Source organism: Coturnix japonica, chromosome 21 (genome assembly GCF_001577835.2).
Source record: "Coturnix japonica isolate 7356 chromosome 21, Coturnix japonica 2.1, whole genome shotgun sequence".
Lineage (NCBI taxonomy): Eukaryota > Metazoa > Chordata > Aves > Galliformes > Phasianidae > Coturnix > Coturnix japonica.
This window is the reverse complement of record NC_029536.1, coordinates 3708765-3727016: the sequence shown is the minus strand read 5'-3', so window position 1 is coordinate 3727016 and position 18252 is coordinate 3708765. Positions and strand designations below refer to the sequence as shown.

At 54.5% G+C, this 18252-nt stretch overlaps 3 protein-coding genes across 4 annotated transcripts in view; 2 read left to right on the top strand and 1 right to left on the bottom strand.

The window, feature by feature from the left end:
• The first annotated feature begins 383 nt into the window (after positions 1 to 383).
• Positions 384 to 1913, top strand: HSPB7 (heat shock protein family B (small) member 7). The gene is made up of 3 exons (XM_015882294.1): positions 384 to 564; positions 733 to 866; positions 1304 to 1913. The coding sequence occupies exons 1-3, from the start codon at positions 432 to 434 to the stop codon at positions 1487 to 1489; spliced, it is 453 nt and encodes a 150-aa protein (XP_015737780.1). The 5' UTR covers positions 384 to 431; the 3' UTR covers positions 1490 to 1913.
• A 1409-nt stretch (positions 1914 to 3322) lies between these two features.
• ZBTB17 (zinc finger and BTB domain containing 17) lies at positions 3323 to 8171 on the top strand. 2 transcript variants are annotated; one of them, XM_015882274.2, is made up of 16 exons: positions 3323 to 3436; positions 3844 to 4061; positions 4166 to 4375; positions 4459 to 4647; positions 4726 to 4902; positions 5000 to 5128; positions 5304 to 5542; positions 5619 to 5761; positions 5894 to 6194; positions 6299 to 6386; positions 6619 to 6735; positions 6835 to 6955; positions 7040 to 7170; positions 7260 to 7475; positions 7598 to 7687; positions 7774 to 8171. In XM_015882274.2, exons 3-16 carry the CDS (start codon positions 4168 to 4170, stop codon positions 8061 to 8063), a joined length of 2439 nt encoding a protein of 812 aa, XP_015737760.1. In that variant the 5' UTR covers positions 3323 to 3436; positions 3844 to 4061; positions 4166 to 4167; the 3' UTR covers positions 8064 to 8171. The 2 variants fall into 2 exon arrangements, with proteins under 2 accessions (XP_015737760.1, XP_015737759.1); XM_015882273.2 differs by having other exon boundaries at positions 3324 to 3436; positions 4726 to 4917.
• Positions 8172 to 9547: 1376 nt separating this feature from the next.
• The window catches only part of SPEN (spen family transcriptional repressor), a 51034-nt gene continuing 42329 nt past the window's right edge, over positions 9548 to 18252 (bottom strand). Inside the window, 5 exon segments of the mRNA XM_015882263.2 lie at positions 9548 to 10084; positions 10399 to 10557; positions 10832 to 11026; positions 11204 to 11617; positions 12111 to 18250. Of these exon segments, the coding sequence (XP_015737749.1) occupies positions 9953 to 10084; positions 10399 to 10557; positions 10832 to 11026; positions 11204 to 11617; positions 12111 to 18250 (7040 nt within the window). The 3' untranslated portion in view covers positions 9548 to 9952.

The window sequence follows — 18252 nt, the reverse complement described above, 5'->3', positions numbered from 1 at the left end:
ATGCAGATTTAACACCCCTTCCCCAGATTCCTGCATGGAGCTGGTAGTTTGGATTATTGCTCCCCACACGAGGAGCCCTGGGACTGGAGCTCCACAAAACCCCCATCCTAGAGACAGTGGGTGTGGGGTGGGGGCAAGGATCATGGCCCCCAGCCCACTGCATTATCCTGGTGGGCAGAAACGCCAGCAGTGGAATCAGGTTCCCCCCCACCACTGCCAGGATGGGGAGGAGCCGAAAGGGGGGAGAGAGGAAAAAATTTCCACGGCGCCCAGAGTGATGTAGCAGGACCTAAATTTAGCTGGTTTTACAAGAGGTCTGGAAGGTGGCCGAGAGCCAAACGGGGCTTTATAAGCTCCGTGGCCGCCCTGGAGACAGCCGGTGCCGCTGGGTGAGGAGGTGCCATTGGCCCCTTTGACCTGCTCTGGAGTGGATGAACTTGAAATCCTCCTCAGCTTTCCGGTCGGAGCACAGCTTCCACCACCACCGCCGCTCCTCGTCGCCCTCTTGCCCCATGGAGCTGTTCGGGAGCTTCGCAAGGCCCCAAGAGCCAATGGGTTTCCCAGGCAAGTCCTTATAATGGGATCTCCGAGGGTCTCGTTGCACTCCAAGGTCACCCCAAGGAGGGTGGAGGGCTTGGATTCAATGCAGAGCTGTGGGGAATTAAGGTATTTTAGGAGGGAATTATTAGGGGGGTGGGATGGGGATGAGCTGACCCCTGTGCTGCCCAGCAGCTCGGCCTGGCACCAGTGGCAAAGTGAAGACCCTGGGCAACACCTACCAGTTCACAGTGGATGTCAGCGACTTCGCCCCCGAGGACATCATCGTCACCACCTCCAACAACCACATCGAGGTGCACGCTGAGAAGGTGAGCACGCCCTCAGGCACCCCATAGAGCACCCCAACACCCCATAGCACCACCCCAACACCCCATAGCACCACCCCAACACCACCCCGGGGATGCGGGCACCCCCCAGACCCCCACTCAATTGGTCCCAGCCGTCACCAATTGAGCACTGAAGTCACCATTTCCTCTTTTTTTTTGCCCTTTATTTTTGCTGCAGTGTCCCATGCTCTTTCCCAGGTCCCCACACACCTTAAATCCGAACACCCCAGGAGGCAGCCCCCCAAACAGCACCTTTGTTCCCCCAGCTGCCAGCCCCAGGTGACTCACATCCCACCAACAGGAGATTATAAATATTAACACCACACACAAGGCGACGCCGCCAGCCTCACCCAAGGGCAAAGAACAAAGCACTCCTCTTCCTCTTACAGCCTCAAATTGCCCCTTTTTCCCCTTCCCAGCTGGCCGCGGATGGCACCGTCATCAACACCTTCACCCATAAGTGCCAGCTGCCCGAGGATGTGGACCCCACATCGGTGTCATCCTCGCTGGGGGACGACGGCACACTGACCATCCGCGCCATACGGCAGCCAGCCAAACACAGCGAGCACGTCCAGCAGACCTTCAGGACTGAGATCAAAATCTGAAGGGCTGGGGGCAGAGCTGGGGATGGGCTTTTCCCCTGCCCCATGGGTAGTGTGTGGGGTGCTCCCTTCTGTATCTAGCTGTCTGCTCCCCGGCAAGCTGGCTGCCACCCTACTGGTTTGGGATGGAGGGGATGGGAGCGCTCCCCACAGGCTCCCTATGAGGTATGAGGGGTGAAACCTGCACGCAGCCAAGCATCCCTCACTGCAGAACCTCCCCCTGAGAGACTGCAGGCTCCAGATGCTGCCATTCTGGATTAGGAAGACCTGGAGGTCCCATAGCAGTCGTGGTGGTGATTGCGGGTTCGCCTGCAGGATGGATACGAGGAGTGAGCCCTTCCCCAACCCTCCGCTGGAGCTTTTCTTTGTATATACAGCTTGTACTGGGTTGTGAGAGATTATTGAGAGCTGCTGTCTCCTCCTTTCATTCTTTTGCTTTTCTGATGCTTCTTCCCCAAATGGACTGAGATAAAGGGACAGAGCAGCTGCAGGTTCAGCCCTGACGGATACCTCAATAGCAGGGACCACCATCCCTCCTGGATGCAGACAAGAAGCTGCCCCAGCATCCCCGCTCCATGCCCACCTCCTTGTTTATTTCCAGTCCCAGTGACTCACTTCTTCCTGGCCGCTCTATTTCTAAGCCCTTCCCTCAGCAGCTCGGCTGCCAGCCCACCTGGAAGGTCACCAAACCCTCTTTTGCCCACCACCAGGCCCTAGACGGCAGCAGGCTGGGGCAGAGAGGCTGCCAAACCCAGTGTTCCTTCCTTTGTGGGACCAAACGCTTCCCCAAAGCCACCCCATGTGTACAAACACAGCAAGGGGCTGTTTATAGCGACCACACAGCTCATGTTACCTTGGCACGGGTGTGAGGTCGGCTTGTCCCGTAACAGCTCGTGACATGCCTGTAATGCTACAAGGGCATTCAAAGGGATCTAGCTGGTGCCTTGTGCTGCTTTTATTTCAGTCCCTCGGGTGAGGCAGGAGCTGCTGCAGGGCTTGGTGGACTCCTTGCTGCCAGGAAAAACGTTTAAACAGTATCAAACCAGCTCATAAAGAGCCCAGTGCAGCTCAGGGAGTTGGAATCACACACCTACAGGGATGGGAGCAGCAGGATGTGCCCCCAAAATGCCACTCCATGGTACCTGGCATCTACACTGCGGTCACACGGTGCCATCTAGTGGCGAGGGGTACAGATGGAAAACTTAAGGGGGAGGAATAAAGGGGTTTTCCCCCCCAAAGCTGCCTGGTTTTGGGGTGGGATTTGGGGAAGGAGTGAAAGGCAGCTCAGGGCTCCAGCTGGGCCCTGCGACGGCTCATTGCTGGCTGTACCACAGCAGGTGGGAAGCACCAAGTACATGAGGAGTATGGCAGCGTCCAGCCGTGTCTGTAGGGCTGTCCTGGCCTCACCAGCAGCTCGTGAAGAGGCGGCTCCTCATGCGGCCATTCCTGCACTTTTCCTATGGAAACCAGCACAGAAAGTCATTGGGGACATGAACAACACACTCAGAACACACAGTTCATTCAGCACAGGACTCAATATGGTGAACCCAGCGCCTTTACCCCCACAGAGCGCACCTCAGGGCCTGCTCCCTGCGGGGCCACCATCACGGCGGCCTCAGCTCACCCTTATCCCCGGGTTTATGGACACCAGAGGAAAGAACAGCGGCCCCATGGACACACAGGGCACAAAGTTGAGCAGCTGCTCCTTATAAACACCGGAGGAACCGGCCGCCCCCAATTCCAACGCCCCCCAACATGGCGCCGGGCCGAGGGTGGGAGGAACAGATCACGTGACCCCATCCCCGGAGCAGGGCGCGCATGCGCAGTGCAGCCGGCAGTGGGCGGGAAGGGGGCGACTTCGCTTCCGCCCGGCGTCAAGATGGCGGCGCCCTTTGTCTGGGCCGTGTCACGGGCGGGGATGTGAGGCCGCAGGGGGGGCCGGCATGGCAGGTAGGGGCTGGGGAGGGGGGGAGAGCACGGGGGGGCTGCGAGGAGGGGCTGTGGGGGGCTATGAGGCTCTTAGAGGCGGTCTGGGGGCGGGGCTGGGATGAGGCCTTGGCTTTTGGGGTGCAGGCCCACTGTGCTTGAACCCAGCGCTGAGGTGAGGCCTGGTGCTGTGTGAGCGACAAGGCAGCGCTGTGTGTGTGCAGGGACCCAACGGGGCTGAGCTTCCATTGCTGAGCTTTATGAGTCTCTATATGTCCATATTCGTGTATATATGTGGGGCTTTAGGCAGGTCTCAATGCAGATATTGATGTTTCAGGCTGTGTTTTGGGGCCAGGAGGTTTGTTGGTGTCTTTCTGACTTCTCAGCTGAGCAAACCAAGCACTGAACTCATTAATAACACCTCCCTGCAGGTTTCCTTTTGCTGCTCCTCTCCAAGGGGTGAATGCAACCAGGACAAACCCAAGGCAGAAAACCTCTGTGAGCTCATTGCTACGACTGACTGCAGACAGGAGGAGGCTCCCTCGTCACGCTGCACGACCATCCAGTGCTCAGCAGCTGAAGGAACACTTGTGACTTGCAGCTTTGCAGCAGCTGCCCCCATTGAACTGGCCTGCCCGGCCCTGACCGAGTACGTGAGCTCCCACTGCCTGCAGGGATCCCTCCTCCCTCCTGACCCTCCACCTTCTTAGGATTCCTGGCTTCATTCTGTGCCCCTTTGCTTTCTGCCCGCAGCCATGGATTTCCCCCAGCACAGTAGGCAGGTCTTGGAGCAGCTGAACCAGCTGCGGCAGCTGGGTTTGCTGTGTGACTGTACCTTCGTGGTGGATGGCATCAACTTCAAGGCCCACAAAGCCGTGCTGGCGGCGTGCAGTGAGTATTTCAGGATGCTCTTTGTGGACCAGAAGGAGGATGTGGTGCATCTCGACATCAGCAACGTGGCAGGTAGGACCTGAGGCTTCTGGAAATCCCACAGCCAGATGGCTGGCACAGGTGAGAGCCTGCAGCATGTGCTGTGTCCTGTGCAGGGTTGGGGCAGGTTTTGGAGTTCATGTACACGGCCAAGCTGAGCCTGAATCCTGACAATGTGGAAGATGTGCTGGCTGTGGCAGGGATCCTCCAGATGCGGGAGATCGTCAATGCTTGCAATGCACTCAAATCCCTCACAGTGCTGGCAGAAAGCCCCGTAGAGAGCCGGGAGCTCCTCACTGAGCTTGGTACGTAGCTTTCATGTCTTGCTTGGCCTCAGCCAGCAAGCCACAGAGCCTCGATGAGGTAGTTTTCTTCCTTTGTAGGGGCTGAGAAGGGGATTGTTGAGGGCAAGGCAGCGGCAGAAGTAACACAAGGGGATTCTGACAAACCAAAACAAGTTCCTCCCAGCCAGGAGGGGAAGGAAGAGGCGCCTGTGGTCACAGCAGCACAGCCCAAGGAGCCAGCAGAGCAACCAGATGCCAAAGAAAGCCCTGCAGAAGGTCAGCAGCCAGGAGGTGAGGTCTGAACTCCCCCTAGATGGCCTGTACTGCTGCCCATTTCTTATTGCATGTGGCTGAGACTCTCTGCTGCTCGTAGGTGCAGACAGTGCTGCTGAAGCCGGCCCTGCTGCCACATCCCCCAGCTGCCTGCAGCCAGCAGAGAGCGAGGTGGGCAACAGCAGCCCCAAGGAGAAGGGCAGTGATGATCCAAGCACTGAGGCAAGAGGTGGGTTGTGGTGAGCACAACAGCGGGGACTTGGCTGTTTTCCCTTCCTAGGAGCGGGGCAGGGTCTAAGCTGCATCAGCTTAAACATGGGCTTAGAATTAGGAAGCGCAGATGGGTTTTGTGTCTCTGATGCTGCTCTCGATCCTTTGTGTCCCTGTTTTCTGAACGCGTGCAGAGATGGAGCTGGAAGGGAAAGAGGAAGAGGGGGAGGCGATGGCGGAGGGTGAAGAGGAGGCTAAAATTGCCAAGGCAGCACAACCCAAATTAGAAAGCAGAGAAAATGCTGAGGATAACGAATCAGGGAGCACAGACTCTGGACAGGAGAACTCGGGTGAAACGCGGCTGCTGCGTTCGGGTACTTACAGCGACAGGACCGAGTCGAAAGCCTACGGCTCCGTCACACACAAGTGTGAGGTGAGGGCGGCTGCAGCCACGGCGGGGTTCTGTTCCTCAGTGCTGCCAGCATCACTGCGCAACTCTCTGCCCATAGGACTGCGGAAAGGAGTTCACCCACACTGGGAACTTTAAGCGGCACATCCGCATCCACACCGGCGAGAAACCTTTCTCCTGCAGGGAGTGCAATAAAGCCTTCTCAGACCCAGCTGCCTGCAAAGCCCATGAGAAGACACACAGGTATGGTGACAGCCGGCACCTGGCTCGGCTGCTGGAGCTGTGACAGTGGCAGCAGAGACAGAGGTTGGTGGGGGTTTGCTGTGCTGCTTCCCCCCCTGCCCCCCTCACCTGACAGCCCTGTGTGCTTTGCAGCCCGCTGAAGCCCTACGGCTGTGAGGAGTGTGGGAAGAGCTACCGCCTCATCAGCCTGCTGAACCTGCACAAGAAGCGGCACACGGGGGAGGCCAAGTACCGCTGTGACGACTGCGGGAAGCTCTTCACCACCTCGGGCAACCTCAAGCGGCACCAACTGGTGCACAGCGGGGAAAAGCCCTATCAGTGCGACTACTGCGGGCGCTCCTTCTCTGACCCCACCTCCAAAATGCGGCACCTGGAGACCCACGACACCGACAAGGAGCACAAATGTCCCCACTGCGACAAGAAATTCAACCAAGTAAGCTGGGAGGGGGGAGGGCTGGAGCTGTTATGGCTCAGTGCCCACCATAGGAGCTGCTGGGGATGGTGGGGAGCTCTTTGCATCCTGATGTTTGTCCCCAGGTGGGGAACTTGAAAGCTCACTTGAAGATTCACATTGCGGATGGGCCCCTGAAGTGTCGGGAGTGCGGCAAGCAGTTCACCACCTCAGGTAGCAGGGGTTGGGGAGCTCCCAGAGCAGAGTGTCCACTGGCCATGGGGGATAGAGAAGGGTTTAAACCTCACACCCTGGGGCTGCTCCTGAAAGGAGCTGATCTGTGGGACAGAGGTGTCCCTCCCATCTCCCCAAGCCATTGTGGAGTCCCTGCTGCATGCGGCACAGGGAGGGATGTGGGGATGCTCCGCTGTCCCCGTGCTGCTGTCTGAGATGCAGCTGCACGCAGGCAACCTGAAGCGGCACCTCCGGATCCACAGCGGGGAGAAGCCCTATGTCTGTGTGCACTGCCAGCGACAGTTTGCCGACCCTGGGGCGCTGCAGCGGCACGTCCGCATCCACACGGGTAGGGACACAGCTCAGCCTCCGTGCTGCCTTTCCCTGGAGGGCTGAGGGGTTCCATGTTGGTTCCCCTTGTGGCTGAACCCTCCTGCTGCCTCCCCAGGAGAGAAGCCGTGCCAGTGCCTGATCTGCGGGAAGGCGTTCACCCAAGCCAGCTCCCTCATCGCCCACGTGCGCCAGCACACAGGGGAGAAGCCCTACGTCTGTGAGCGCTGCGGCAAGAGGTGAGCGTCCTCCATGGTGCCCTCCTTGCACACAGCAGTGCTGGGGCAGTGCCACCACTGCATCCTCATCCCTGTCTCCTCCAGGTTCGTGCAGTCGAGCCAGCTGGCCAACCACATCCGGCACCACGACAACATCCGACCTCACAAGTGCACTGTCTGCAATAAAGCCTTTGTCAATGTGGGTGACCTCTCCAAACACATCATCATCCACACCGGTGAGTGCCCCCAGGGCTCCACAGGCTGCCCCATGCATTCACCCACGGTTTACCCATGGTTTACCTCCTGCTTCCTCTCTCATCCCCAGGGGAGAAGCCGTTCCTCTGTGACAAGTGCGGCCGTGGCTTTAACCGGGTGGACAACCTGCGCTCCCACGTCAAGACGGTGCACCAGGGCAAGGCAGGCATGAAGATCCTGGAGCCGGAGGATGGCAGCGAACTCAACATTGTCACGGTGGCCTCAGATGACATGGTGACACTGGCCACCGAGGCGCTGGCAGCCACTGCTGTCACACAGCTCACAGGTGAGCTCAGGGCTTTGGCCGTGGGGCACTTTGCTATGGGTCAAACCCCTCATGGGCCGAGTTTTGCCTGGCCTTGTGTCCTTGCAGCACCCTCAGCATCACTTCTCTCCCCTCTCTTCCAGTTGTCCCCGTGGCAGCTGCAGTGACAGCAGATGAGACTGAAGCGCTCAAAGCAGAGATCACCAAAGCAGTGAAACAAGTGCAGGAAGCAGGTGAGGAGGGGAGGGCGCAGGCATTGTGCTCACCTGGCTCCTGCCCTGCTGCCTCAACACCCCGGGCCTCCGCTTTGTCCTTGCAGACCCCAACACTCAGATCCTTTACGCCTGCGATTCCTGCGGGGAGAAGTTCCTGGATGCCACCAGCCTGGCGCAGCACGTCCGCATCCACACGGCCCAGGCGCTCGTCATGTTCCAGGCTGACACGGACTTTTACCAGCAGTACGGGGCCGCTGCTGCCACCTGGCAGACCGAGCAGGTCATCCCCACCACGGAGCTGCTTTTCCGCACCCGCGACAGCCCCCAAGAGGCCCCCGCTGCCCCCCTGGCCCCTGTGCCCCTTGCTGGGGAGGGCCAGGCACCCGCTGAGTGACCCACCCGCTCCCCCTTGCCTTTATTTAAAGTCAGCTGCTTGGAAATGGTGTAAAAAGTGTATTTCTGGAAGGAAAGAGAGAAGGAATAAATTGCAATATTTTCTAAAGCCTGCTGTGGAATCCACTGCCTTTCAGATGGGTGCTGCAGGGGTAAGGAGGGACTGAAATAGATGCCAACAGGTGCAGCTGGGTGCTCCCCTGTTCAGGCCTCTTCCCATCTCTTCCTGCCGATCAGGGGTAGGGGGGGCAGCAGGGTTGGGCATGGGGTAATCGACACGCATAGAGCAGCCCCTGTCCCTGCACCTTTCCAGTCCATGAGGGATGTTGAGGTTGGGGCTGAGGGCTTTACTCTGCCCAGGGGCAGGATGGAGGTGGGGGCTGTTGCTCCCCATCCACAGCCCTGCGCTGGGGACAGTGATGGTGATGCTGGGTGCTGAGGGATGGTGCAGCCCTAACCCTGCTGGGGGGTAAAACAGCAAAACCAGCCCATGTAGCTGCAGGTTTAAAGGACTCAGAGTAGCAGTTTCCAAACCAAGAGAGGCACGACGGCGTTGGACGGTGCAGAAGCACTCGGGGCATGGATGGTTTGCTCTCATCCAAAGCAGAAATGCCCATTCCTAAGACAAACAGCAGCATCCTTTAAGGACCCCCAAGGGAACACCAAGAAGGGCCGCAGGGAGCAGAGCAGGGAGCACAGCGGGCGCGAGGTGTTTTGTATTTTTTAATAAAGTCTGTAATCCAATGGACACACAAAACAAAACTGCGCTGAGAAAAAAACCAGTTCCATAAATTAATAAGTGTTAAGGGGGGGGGAGGAAGGAGGGTCCAAAGTCTTTGTACAAGTGTATAACACTTCCACAGCTCAATGAGACGAGGGGGAGGGGGGGGTCATGTTTAAATGAAGCGCACTTACAAATGAGTGACAATACAAAGTCTGAGTATGAAAATAAGATTTTCTCTGAAAACACATTTTTGGCACAGATTAAAAAAAAATGGATGTTGTGGGGATTCAGGATTTTTTTTTTTCCATTTTTTTTTTTTTTTTTTTTTTTTTTTTTAAAGTCAGTTTTTTTTTTTTTTATATATATTATATATATATTTATATATACACACACACCCACTGAGTTCTGCATAATCCCACCAGGAAGGAAAATAAGCTCTCCCTTTTGTTTTGCTTTGCTTTTTTGTTTTTCAGTGTAAACTGTACATCGCGGGTGAAGAGAAGACGGGCTGCAGCAGGGAATGGGGGGGGGGAAGAAGGTTCACATCCAGAGAAACAAAAGGACGACGGAGAAACAAAACCGACAACGGCAACAAAAAAAGGTAACGTGTGAAACGATCCTTGACCCACAGAATCCAGCAGGACGTTCCCAGGTCTCTGCCTTCAGCCCACGGCGCGCGGTTCGTGTGTGTCAAGACATCCAAGAAGGTCACAGCATGTCTCCAACTGTGCAAAGGTCCGAGTCACTAATTTAGTGCAAAGGCAGTTCAGGTTCTTTTTTATTTATTTTCTTTTTGTTAAAAAAAATAAGCCGTCCTTTATTTTTTCCCCAAAAGGAGGCACGGAAACCCAATACCAGTCCGCCTGTTGAGTGCATCAGTTGTCCGTAAGCTAAAGCAATATGTAAACATACAAGGTAGCAGGACGGCTACCCAGCGACAGTTTGATCGAGGCCTGTTAGGGCAGGAGGCTGGTAGGCTGGCAGCATTTTCTCATTTCTTTACTTTCTCTCTATTTTTTATTTCTTTTTTTTTTTCTTCTTTTTTGTGGGATTTTTAATTTTTTTGTGGGTTTTTTTTTTTTTTTTCTGTTGTTGGTTTTTTTTTTTGCTGCAGGGCCTTGGAAAAAAACAAACAAACAAACCCAAAAGAGTCAGCAGTCAGCAGCTCATACCGACGCGATGACGATCATCAGGTGAGGGGAGATGTTGGAGATGCTGGCGAGGAGGTCTGGGGCCAGGCGGGACAGGTGGCTTTCTGAGAACTCACAGGGTGGGAAGATCTGCAGAACGTAGGCAGGCTGGTGGGAGAGGAGAGGGAACGTGGTGAGATTGCAGCGCATTGGGTGAGAACATCCCCCCCAACCCCAACCTTCTTGTCTTGAAAAGCAAAGGGATGTTTTGTTATCAGCTATAGTTGAAAAAGAGATGGAAAACGGTTTTGCTCTGAGTATCAGCAGCAGTAAATGGGGGTTTGTTTTGGTGATTAAATGAGGCACCTCAACAACTATAACCCTGAGTGACGACCTGGGCTGTAAGGCTGCAGGTTCATTATCACACACACAGCTTTCATTTGGTTCACCTGCAAAGCTCCAGCGCTCCCCCCTGCCCATACCTGATTAGAGCCAGGGTTGGGAACGTTGATGATTCCTGCAGCTTGTTTAGCCTGCAGGTAGCTGATGAACGCAGCCTTCAGTGACTCAGTCTGATTCACAACATCTTCCTGGTCTCGTCCACAAGGCAAGGCCAGGAGCAGGCAGTAATCGCTTTCCACCTGGAAAGAAAATCAGCCATTGAGTCAAATGTCTCCTTGGAGCAGGCCTGATCCTAATGCACACCCACCATCTGTAAGCCCCCAGCAGAAAATCCTCTTTGGTGATCCCCAAAGAGCTGTTGGACCAAGCAGAGGTTGTTCACAGCTGAACACTGGTTGACTTTAACTCTCTGCTCTCCCAGCTGGAAATACCCACTCCTCCAAACGAATCAGCTCCCAGAACCCCACAGAAATGCAAAGCGAGTGAGGTGAGAAGGAAGGCTGCAGCCCATACCATCATCCTGCGTGCGACACCCTCCAGCTGCGAGGCCTCCAGCCTCATGCGCTGAGCGATGCGCAGCGGCGGCCCTCCCTCGGGGGCAGGCAGGGAGCGGTGTGCCAGCACGTTGTTTCCAGAGACAAAGTGAAGCTGAACGGCGGCCGTGTCGTTTTTTAGAGCCAAGAGGCCCTGCCACACGATCGGGTATTTCTGTAGGGAGAGGGAAAAGAAACCTTAAGATGGGTGAACAAAGTGAACTTGCAAGGAGTGCTTCTCTCTCCTTGGGAGGGGTCTTAATTGTGATGGAAATCCCATCTGAGCTGAGTTTGCCTCCAATACATCCATGGGAGGTGTTAGATTTGGGTTAGACGACAGCAAGGTGCTTACCGTGAGAAGCTGAACCATATCCACAGGTCTCTGTGACACAGGGTGAGGAGACGGCTCCTGTTTCAGAGTAGCCTGGGGCTCGGGGCGGTTGAGGGGCAGCCCTGGTGGTGCCCCAGGGCCCGACGTTGTTGGGATGAACAGTGATTGCTTGGGAACTGCCTGAGCTTGGTGCGGTGACGGAAGCTCCTGTTTCATGGAAATGGCAACAGGCGAAGGGTAGGAGGTCTGGCCCGTGTCCGCTTGTGCCCTCTGAAGGTGGACATGAGGGTCTATCTGTGCTGCATGCCTATTTACAGTGGGGTGGTGACTCTGTTCAGGCCCCGATGCCGGCGGGCCCTTGGGATCCTGGGAGATCTGAGGAGTCTTGCTGCGCCCAGGCTGGCTGGGGTGTGAGTGTTCACCCTCTGGGAGACCCTGGGAAGGAGGCAACGGGGAAAAAGGAAAAGCTTTAGACCACAGGTGTATCAGAGCTTGCTGATGCACCAATAAGGCCGATGGGACACCATCAGTCTGGCACAGCATAACTTGAACATGTCTCTGTGCAGCTGCTATACCAACTGCCTCCCCAGGCCCTGCTCCACTGCCCAGATCCACAGGGCCACCCTCAGCCCCAACACCCACCCAACAAGGAGCCCATCTGCCCCATCCAACATCTTTATGTTGGCTCTTCTCCCCAGCACCTCTGCCTCTAGAAACCAATGGAAGCTTTGCACTACACATAAAAGTTTCTTTTGTGTCTGTTAATGCTAAGCAACATTCAACTTCCACTGCCCAAACAGAAATAGCTCTATGACTTTGGAAACCAAATTAAATTGGGCTCAGCTGTTGATCACAAAGAACCACAATGAGGCCACTGAAGCCCCAAACATCAATGATTTCAGGCAGAAGGAACAGCCTCACTTCTCACCTGTGATGGGGTCATGCTCCGTGAAGGCAGCCCGATGGGCGATGCGCCGGGGAACTGCGGATGTCCGAGCTGTGCTGCAGTGTGGTAATTCCTCATGTCGCCATACACTGAGCGGTAGTCGTGGAAGGAACTGCCCGTGGGGTGCATGATCTGCACACCGTGCGGCACCACCACTGGCTGCGTCAGCGGCAAGCCAGGGAGCTGGCTGCTGGAAGGGACACTGAGCAGCCGGGGCTCGCTGTGTGGAGAGTGGGCCATCTTGCCTTCGGAGGATTTCGGTGTCTCTTTGCCAGGCTGTGGGGTCTTGCTAACAGGCGGAGTCTTCCCGGCCCCTTCAGGCGTCCGGGACTGTCTGCTTTCTGAGTGGTGCTCGCCCACAGCAGCCATGTGGGGATGCATCATCATCCGCACGTCCCGCGGCACGTTGTACTGCTCCAGCCTGATGCTGGTGGGGTGCATGCGATAATCCGGCTGCATCACCAGCACGTCGGGCTGCACGGGAGCCGGCCCCCTGCACACTGTGGTGTGGTGGTAGTGCATCTCCTCCTCGGGGGGATGCTGAGAGGACAGAGGGGGCATGACAATGTCTCGTATCGGTGCTGGTTGAGGCGTGCTGGATCGCTGAGGTTTAATTTCTATCTGAGGTTGCAGAGCGGCTCTGGGGGAGTGAAGAGCTTCGGGGCGGATGCCGTAAGAAATTCCGGAGAGGGGAGGGGTGTTCATTCTCACCTCCCCTTGGGACAGGTGGCCCAGGGACACAGTCTGCGTGACGCTGTGCGGGGGCATGATGACGGACTGCTCGGGGTGCATGCTGGAGATGTACTGAGGCACGGGGATCCCTGGTGCCAGCATGACTGGGGTGCTGCTTGACAAAGCCGGGGACGACGTGCTGCCAGGATGACACGTGCGTGGGAACGGTGACGGCGAGTGCCCGCTGGTCCGTGGTGAGTGTGGCTCCTGTTTGGTGACTGCCAGGTGGGAAATGGCCCGGTCTGTTGGGGTGCTGGGCCCCGAGCTGACGTGGTTTGCTTCCGAATGCATCTTCCCAGAAAGGGAAGGGTGATGAGGACTGACCCCAGGACTTAGGTTGGAGGGCTGCAGAGTCTTGGTCTCCACTTTCAGAGCTGCTGGATCAGGCAGTTTTTTATTCACAACAAGCACGGGAGGAGTGTTGACAGTCTGTGTGAGAACCTTGCCAGGCTGAGAAGCTGCGGGCTGGGCAGGCAGGTGGGCTGAGTCGGACTTCTCCAACGCAACGCGCTCCTGTTTGACAGAGGAGATCACAGGAGACATATTGTACGGCTGCGTTCCCAGTACCAAGGGAGAATGGGTGGAAACAGTCCCATAGCCTGTGGAGGTCTGAGAGCCTTTTGGTGTTGGCTGCGATGGTGTGATAGGTTCCTGTTTGATCTGAGACTTAGACACGGACTGCTGGAATTCAATGTCAACAGCGCTGGCTGGGGGAATCTGGCTGATCTTTGCACTAATTCGCTGCGGGCCTTCTGTCTTCTGTCCAGAGTAACTCAGCAGCACAACGCCTTCTGATGTATTCACCCGCAGCCCAGGGCTGGAGCCAGTCTCTACAGGCCGATCCTCAATGATGGACATCGATCCTGGATGAAACCTACTGTTGTCATTTGTGCTTGACCTCTGCTTAAATTTAGGCGACGGGGCATTAACAAGACATGTCTGGGTCTGGGGGGCTTGCTTCACCAAGGTAATCCTTGGAGCCTCCTCTAGGTCGACACTGTGGGGCATTCTGCTTATGACAGAAGTGGCTTTGGGGGCAATCACAGTACTTATCTTTTCCTTCTCACTGAAAACGGGTGCTTCGGCCACTGGCGGGTCCAAAGCGTTTGTGATGGGCACGGCTGGCTTCTCCTCTGAAACCGGTTTGATGGCCTCTACGACAGGGTGGAGAGGGGCCTCCTCCAAGCGGGGTGCGCTCACCGGCTCCACATGTGTTGTTGTTACATGTGTTGAGGTTATGCTCGTTGCCGAGACATACTTGGGTTCCATGAGTATCTTTCTCAAAGTGCTCGAATTGGTATCGATGTCTGAGGCCTTTGTGTCGGGGGGGAGAGCGGGTGGTGGCGTGGAGTGGGCACGAGGCTCTTCATGCCTTACGATCCATTCGGGCACCTTGGCAGCACCGGGGTGAAGGGGGACGATCGCAGCAGGCACCGCGGCTGGCAGCTTGGCCACAGCTGCCGAAGGAATGGTGGGAACAGCAGCACTGGGGACACTGGGTGGTGTGATGGGTGTATTCTCAATGGGTGACCGTATCTTGAAGCTGCTCTGACTCCCCTCATCAACAGAAGCCAGCGGGGCTGGCAGGTCCAGAGGAGCAGGTGCAGGGGCTTTGGGAGAGGCACTGCTCTCTGCAGTGGCTTCAGGCACATCCACAATGATCTCTGAGGATGCAGCCTTGCTGCTGTCAGCAGCACTTGGCTCCACAGACATCTGAGTGGGAGCTTTAGGTTGCTTTTCCTCCTTCAGGGCATCTTCAGGTTTTGCCTTTATCTCGTTGGCAGGAGGAGACCTGCTCTGTACCCTCTCTGGCTCATAAGCATTGACTTCGGCGATGTCGCCCTTCCTGCCCGTGCTCCTTTTGCGTCTCTGCCGTGTGGCCTTCTGACGGCCCTTTTCCTTCCGTGCAACTTCAGCCTCCTGCAGGGTCTCAGTCTCCTGTGCAGAGTTGGATGACTCGCTGAAGCTGACCTCTGTGTCTTTGCTCTCTGTCTCTACAGCCAGTGGGGCAGAGCTCGCAACTGGCTGCACTGGGGCCTCGACAGCAGCTTCTGCCTCAAGGATGTTGTTCACTGCCTGATCAGTTTCAGGTTCCATTTCCTCACGAGGTGACGGTAACACCATTGGCTCAGACGGGATTTCCGCTTCCGATTCAGTGGGATACGTTGGGGGTGCAGGAAAGCTTTCTGTCTCCCCAGAAATATCATTGATGATGGATCCAATAGCTGCTGCCAGCTCTGTTTCACTGGCCTGGTGGGCTGGTTTGTCTCCTTCCTCCTCCTGACGAACCTCATGCACATCTGCTGTTGGCTCCTTGTAGGCAGTAATCGACGGAGGTGTTTCGGTGAGTTTTGCAATATGCTCCACAGCCTGCTCGAGCTCAATCTGTTTTGCTAATTGGGCAGCCTCAGGGGATTGCTTCGGCTCCCGCAACACCTCTTTTTCTGTCTCCTGGAATGAATCTTCGACCTCATTCTTAGCAAAGTGGGGTGGCAGCATGTCCTCTTTCTGTGGGCTTTTGATTTTTGTTGGTGACATTGCCATAGGCTCCGCTTCTTCCTCAGTTGGCCGCAAGGCGCCCTTGACTTCGTCCACATTGAGGCGTATTTCTACATTTTTAAGACACACTGATGCTTTATCTACAACAGTTTTGGTATTTTTGTACCTTCCCCTTTTGGATTTCGTAACCTTTTCTGGCACTGGCTTCTTCTCTGTCATCTCAACGGTGGAGATTTCTAGCTGATTCTTCTCTGCATCCAATTCTTTCCTATCACGTTTCTGTTCGCTTGCTGCCAGCTCTTTCTCAGTTGCTTTTGCTTTATTGCTGTTGTCACTAACAGTTGATTCCTGACCACTTCTTTCAGCAGCATCTTCAGATTCAGCAGAGGTATCAGCTTTTGATTCGGTCTTCCCTTTCTTCCCCTGCTGGCTTGTAGCAGCAGATGAGTGACTGTGCGTCAGCTTCTGGGATCGAGGAGACCTCCATCCCTCCACAGGCTTAGGAGCTTCTGCAGCTTCCTTTCCTTCAGTCTCCTCCACTTCTTGTTGTACCGGCTCTGTCTTTATAGGAGAGATGTCCTCCTCTGGCTTACGCCGGGTTTTGGGAGGTCTTCCTCTTCTTGGTGTTGTAGGAACAGTTGTCACCATTTCCTGTGGTTCCTTTTCCCCTCTCTTCCTGGTGGATCTAGTGACCTCCACAAAGTCCTTCACTGGAGATGGGCCCTCGTTGTCTCCTGTGGTAGCGTAGACTGACCGGACATTTCTGCGCCTCGTTCGGCCCATGGGCAAACTTGGCTCCACGTTTTCTGGCTCTGCAGCAGAACTAGGGGACTTAGCAGCATTCCTTGAAACTTTCTCTGCTTCCACTTTCAATTCAGAAAGTTTCTGCACTTCCCCTCGAGGAGAGCTCGACCTTTTGAGTTTTTCACGGTCGATTCTTTCACTCTTCCTCGTGACAGGCTTTTCTGCGATGCTAGCTGCTGCTGACTGTACAGGGGTCTTGGAACGTTTACTCTTGTAAGACTTTTTATCCTTTACAACAACTGGAGGTTCAACTTCCATATCGTTGTCAGAAACAGGAGGCAGGACCTCAGCAGCTGCCTCAGCCTTTTGACCTGCACCAGCATCAGCGCTGGCAGGAGGCAGAGGATTCTCTTCCTTCGGTTCAGCAGCCTCTTCAGACTTCTGAACTTGCTTCATTGGAGGTGGAATCAACTGAGCACTCTCAGGTTCTGGGTCTACACTGATGTCCACTTGGGAAAACGAAGCTCCTGGAGTAGGAGGCTTGGTATCCAAGTATGAAGGATGTTCTGTTGCCACTGCATCTTCCTCTGCCAACACAGCTGTAGGAACATCTTTACTGGCTTCACTGACTGGTGGGGGTTCAGTCTGCTCAGGTGGTTCCATTTTGACAGGAGCAGCAAGTTCAGGAAAAGGCTTTTGTTCCTCTGCTGTAGAAACAGGCTCGGATGGTTTTTCTTCTTTTACAGAAGTTGTTTCCACTACTATTTTTTCTACTATCTTCTCAGAAGCAACTGGTGTTGGTTCCTGTGGTAGGGCAGCAACAGAGGAGGGACCAGCCACTGAGGAAGTTTTATGTTCTGGTTCTTTACTATCAGGAACTGTCTCTGGTGTTTTGGGCCGACTCTCCTTATCTTCCTGTTTTTCCACTTCTTTTGGTTTCTGATCTTTCTCTTTTTCTTTTTGCTGCATTCGTGTTAGTTCAATAAATCTACTGTGGAAAAGAACAACTGGTTCTTGCACCAAGTCAGCTGCACTGTTAGTCCCATCGGAGGAAGACTGTCTCCCATACAATCTACCAGAAATGAAGTCAAGATCATCATCTTTTCTCTCTAAGTGCTGCAGGCGCTTAGAGTCCTGTTCAAAGATTGAACTATGCAAAAAACGAGAAGCAAACAGTTCCTGTCTCTCTTGTTCTTCTTCTTTATGGTCTTCTTTCTTATCATCCAGTTTTCCACCTTCTGAATCAGTCCTGATTTTTTTCTTTTTCATATACCAAGATGGAATAGGCCTAGGAGCTGAGTCAACCTTCTCTTTATCTTTATTATTTCTAAAACTAGCAAATCTTGAATCCCAGTCTAGAAAGGACCAGTTTTCTTCTCTGGAGGAAGACAGGGATTTAGCTCTTTCAAGCAAGGCCTTTGTGTCTGGCGTGATTGTCTTGTCCAATGCGAAAGAATAGAATTTGTTTCTTTCTAAAGAACTTGACAGTCTTTCCTCCCTTTCACGTAATTTCTCTTCTCTGTCCCTCAATAAAAAAGATAACCTGGAACCCTCTAGCAAAGATGAGGCTTTTGGAGAATGGGGTTTGTTTTCACTGTCATCATCTGAATCCGAAGGTACCTCCCCAGGTTCTAGGTCTCGTACAGACCGTTTACGTATGCCATCTCTTTTGACAATGCTGCTTGGAAAGCTAATATCAACTCTGCCAGGCTCCTGCTTCACTTGTGATTCCCATCTACTTGAGTCATCTTCAGAACTCAGGACAGACAGTTTTATTTTGGCCATTTCGGCCATCTGCTCCCTTCTGCTGGAATCATAAGGATTGAATTTCAGCGAGTCCTCCCTCACTGTCATATTGGAGTAGGAAAGACCTTTTTCTTCTATTTTAGGTGACTCTTTGGTTTCCTTTAATGGTATGAGCCTTGGAGAATCTAGTGTGTCATCATCTTCATGGAAAGGGAATTGTCTGATACTAGGCGAACACGATGTCCTTTCTGAGTCTTCACTCACCTGACGGGAACTTCTGTAGTTTCTTTCTCTTTTAGTGCTAATTTCAAAGTCAAACTGGTCAGCTTTTTTCCTTTTACTTGGTGGAGAGTCATCGGTGACATCCTGCGGAGGCTTTCCCACCTCGTGGACCAAGCTACAT

What these genes read in the sequence shown, in the direction of transcription:
- ZBTB17 (XM_015882273.2), top strand. Translation starts at nt 4,168, where the DNA reads ATGGATTTCCCCCAGCACAGTAGGCAGGTCTTGGAGCAGCTGAACCAG. An exon ending in CGACATCAGCAACGTGGCAG is followed by an intron (nt 4,376 to 4,458) that starts GTAGGACCTGAG and finishes TGTCCTGTGCAG; the next exon opens with GGTTGGGGCAGGTTTTGGAG. An exon ending in GCACGTCCGCATCCACACGG is followed by an intron (nt 6,736 to 6,834) that starts GTAGGGACACAG and finishes CTGCCTCCCCAG; the next exon opens with GAGAGAAGCCGTGCCAGTGC.
- HSPB7 (XM_015882294.1), top strand. Translation starts at nt 432, where the DNA reads ATGAACTTGAAATCCTCCTCAGCTTTCCGGTCGGAGCACAGCTTCCAC. An exon ending in AGAGCCAATGGGTTTCCCAG is followed by an intron (nt 565 to 732) that starts GCAAGTCCTTAT and finishes GCTGCCCAGCAG; the next exon opens with CTCGGCCTGGCACCAGTGGC. An exon ending in TCGAGGTGCACGCTGAGAAG is followed by an intron (nt 867 to 1,303) that starts GTGAGCACGCCC and finishes TCCCCTTCCCAG; the next exon opens with CTGGCCGCGGATGGCACCGT.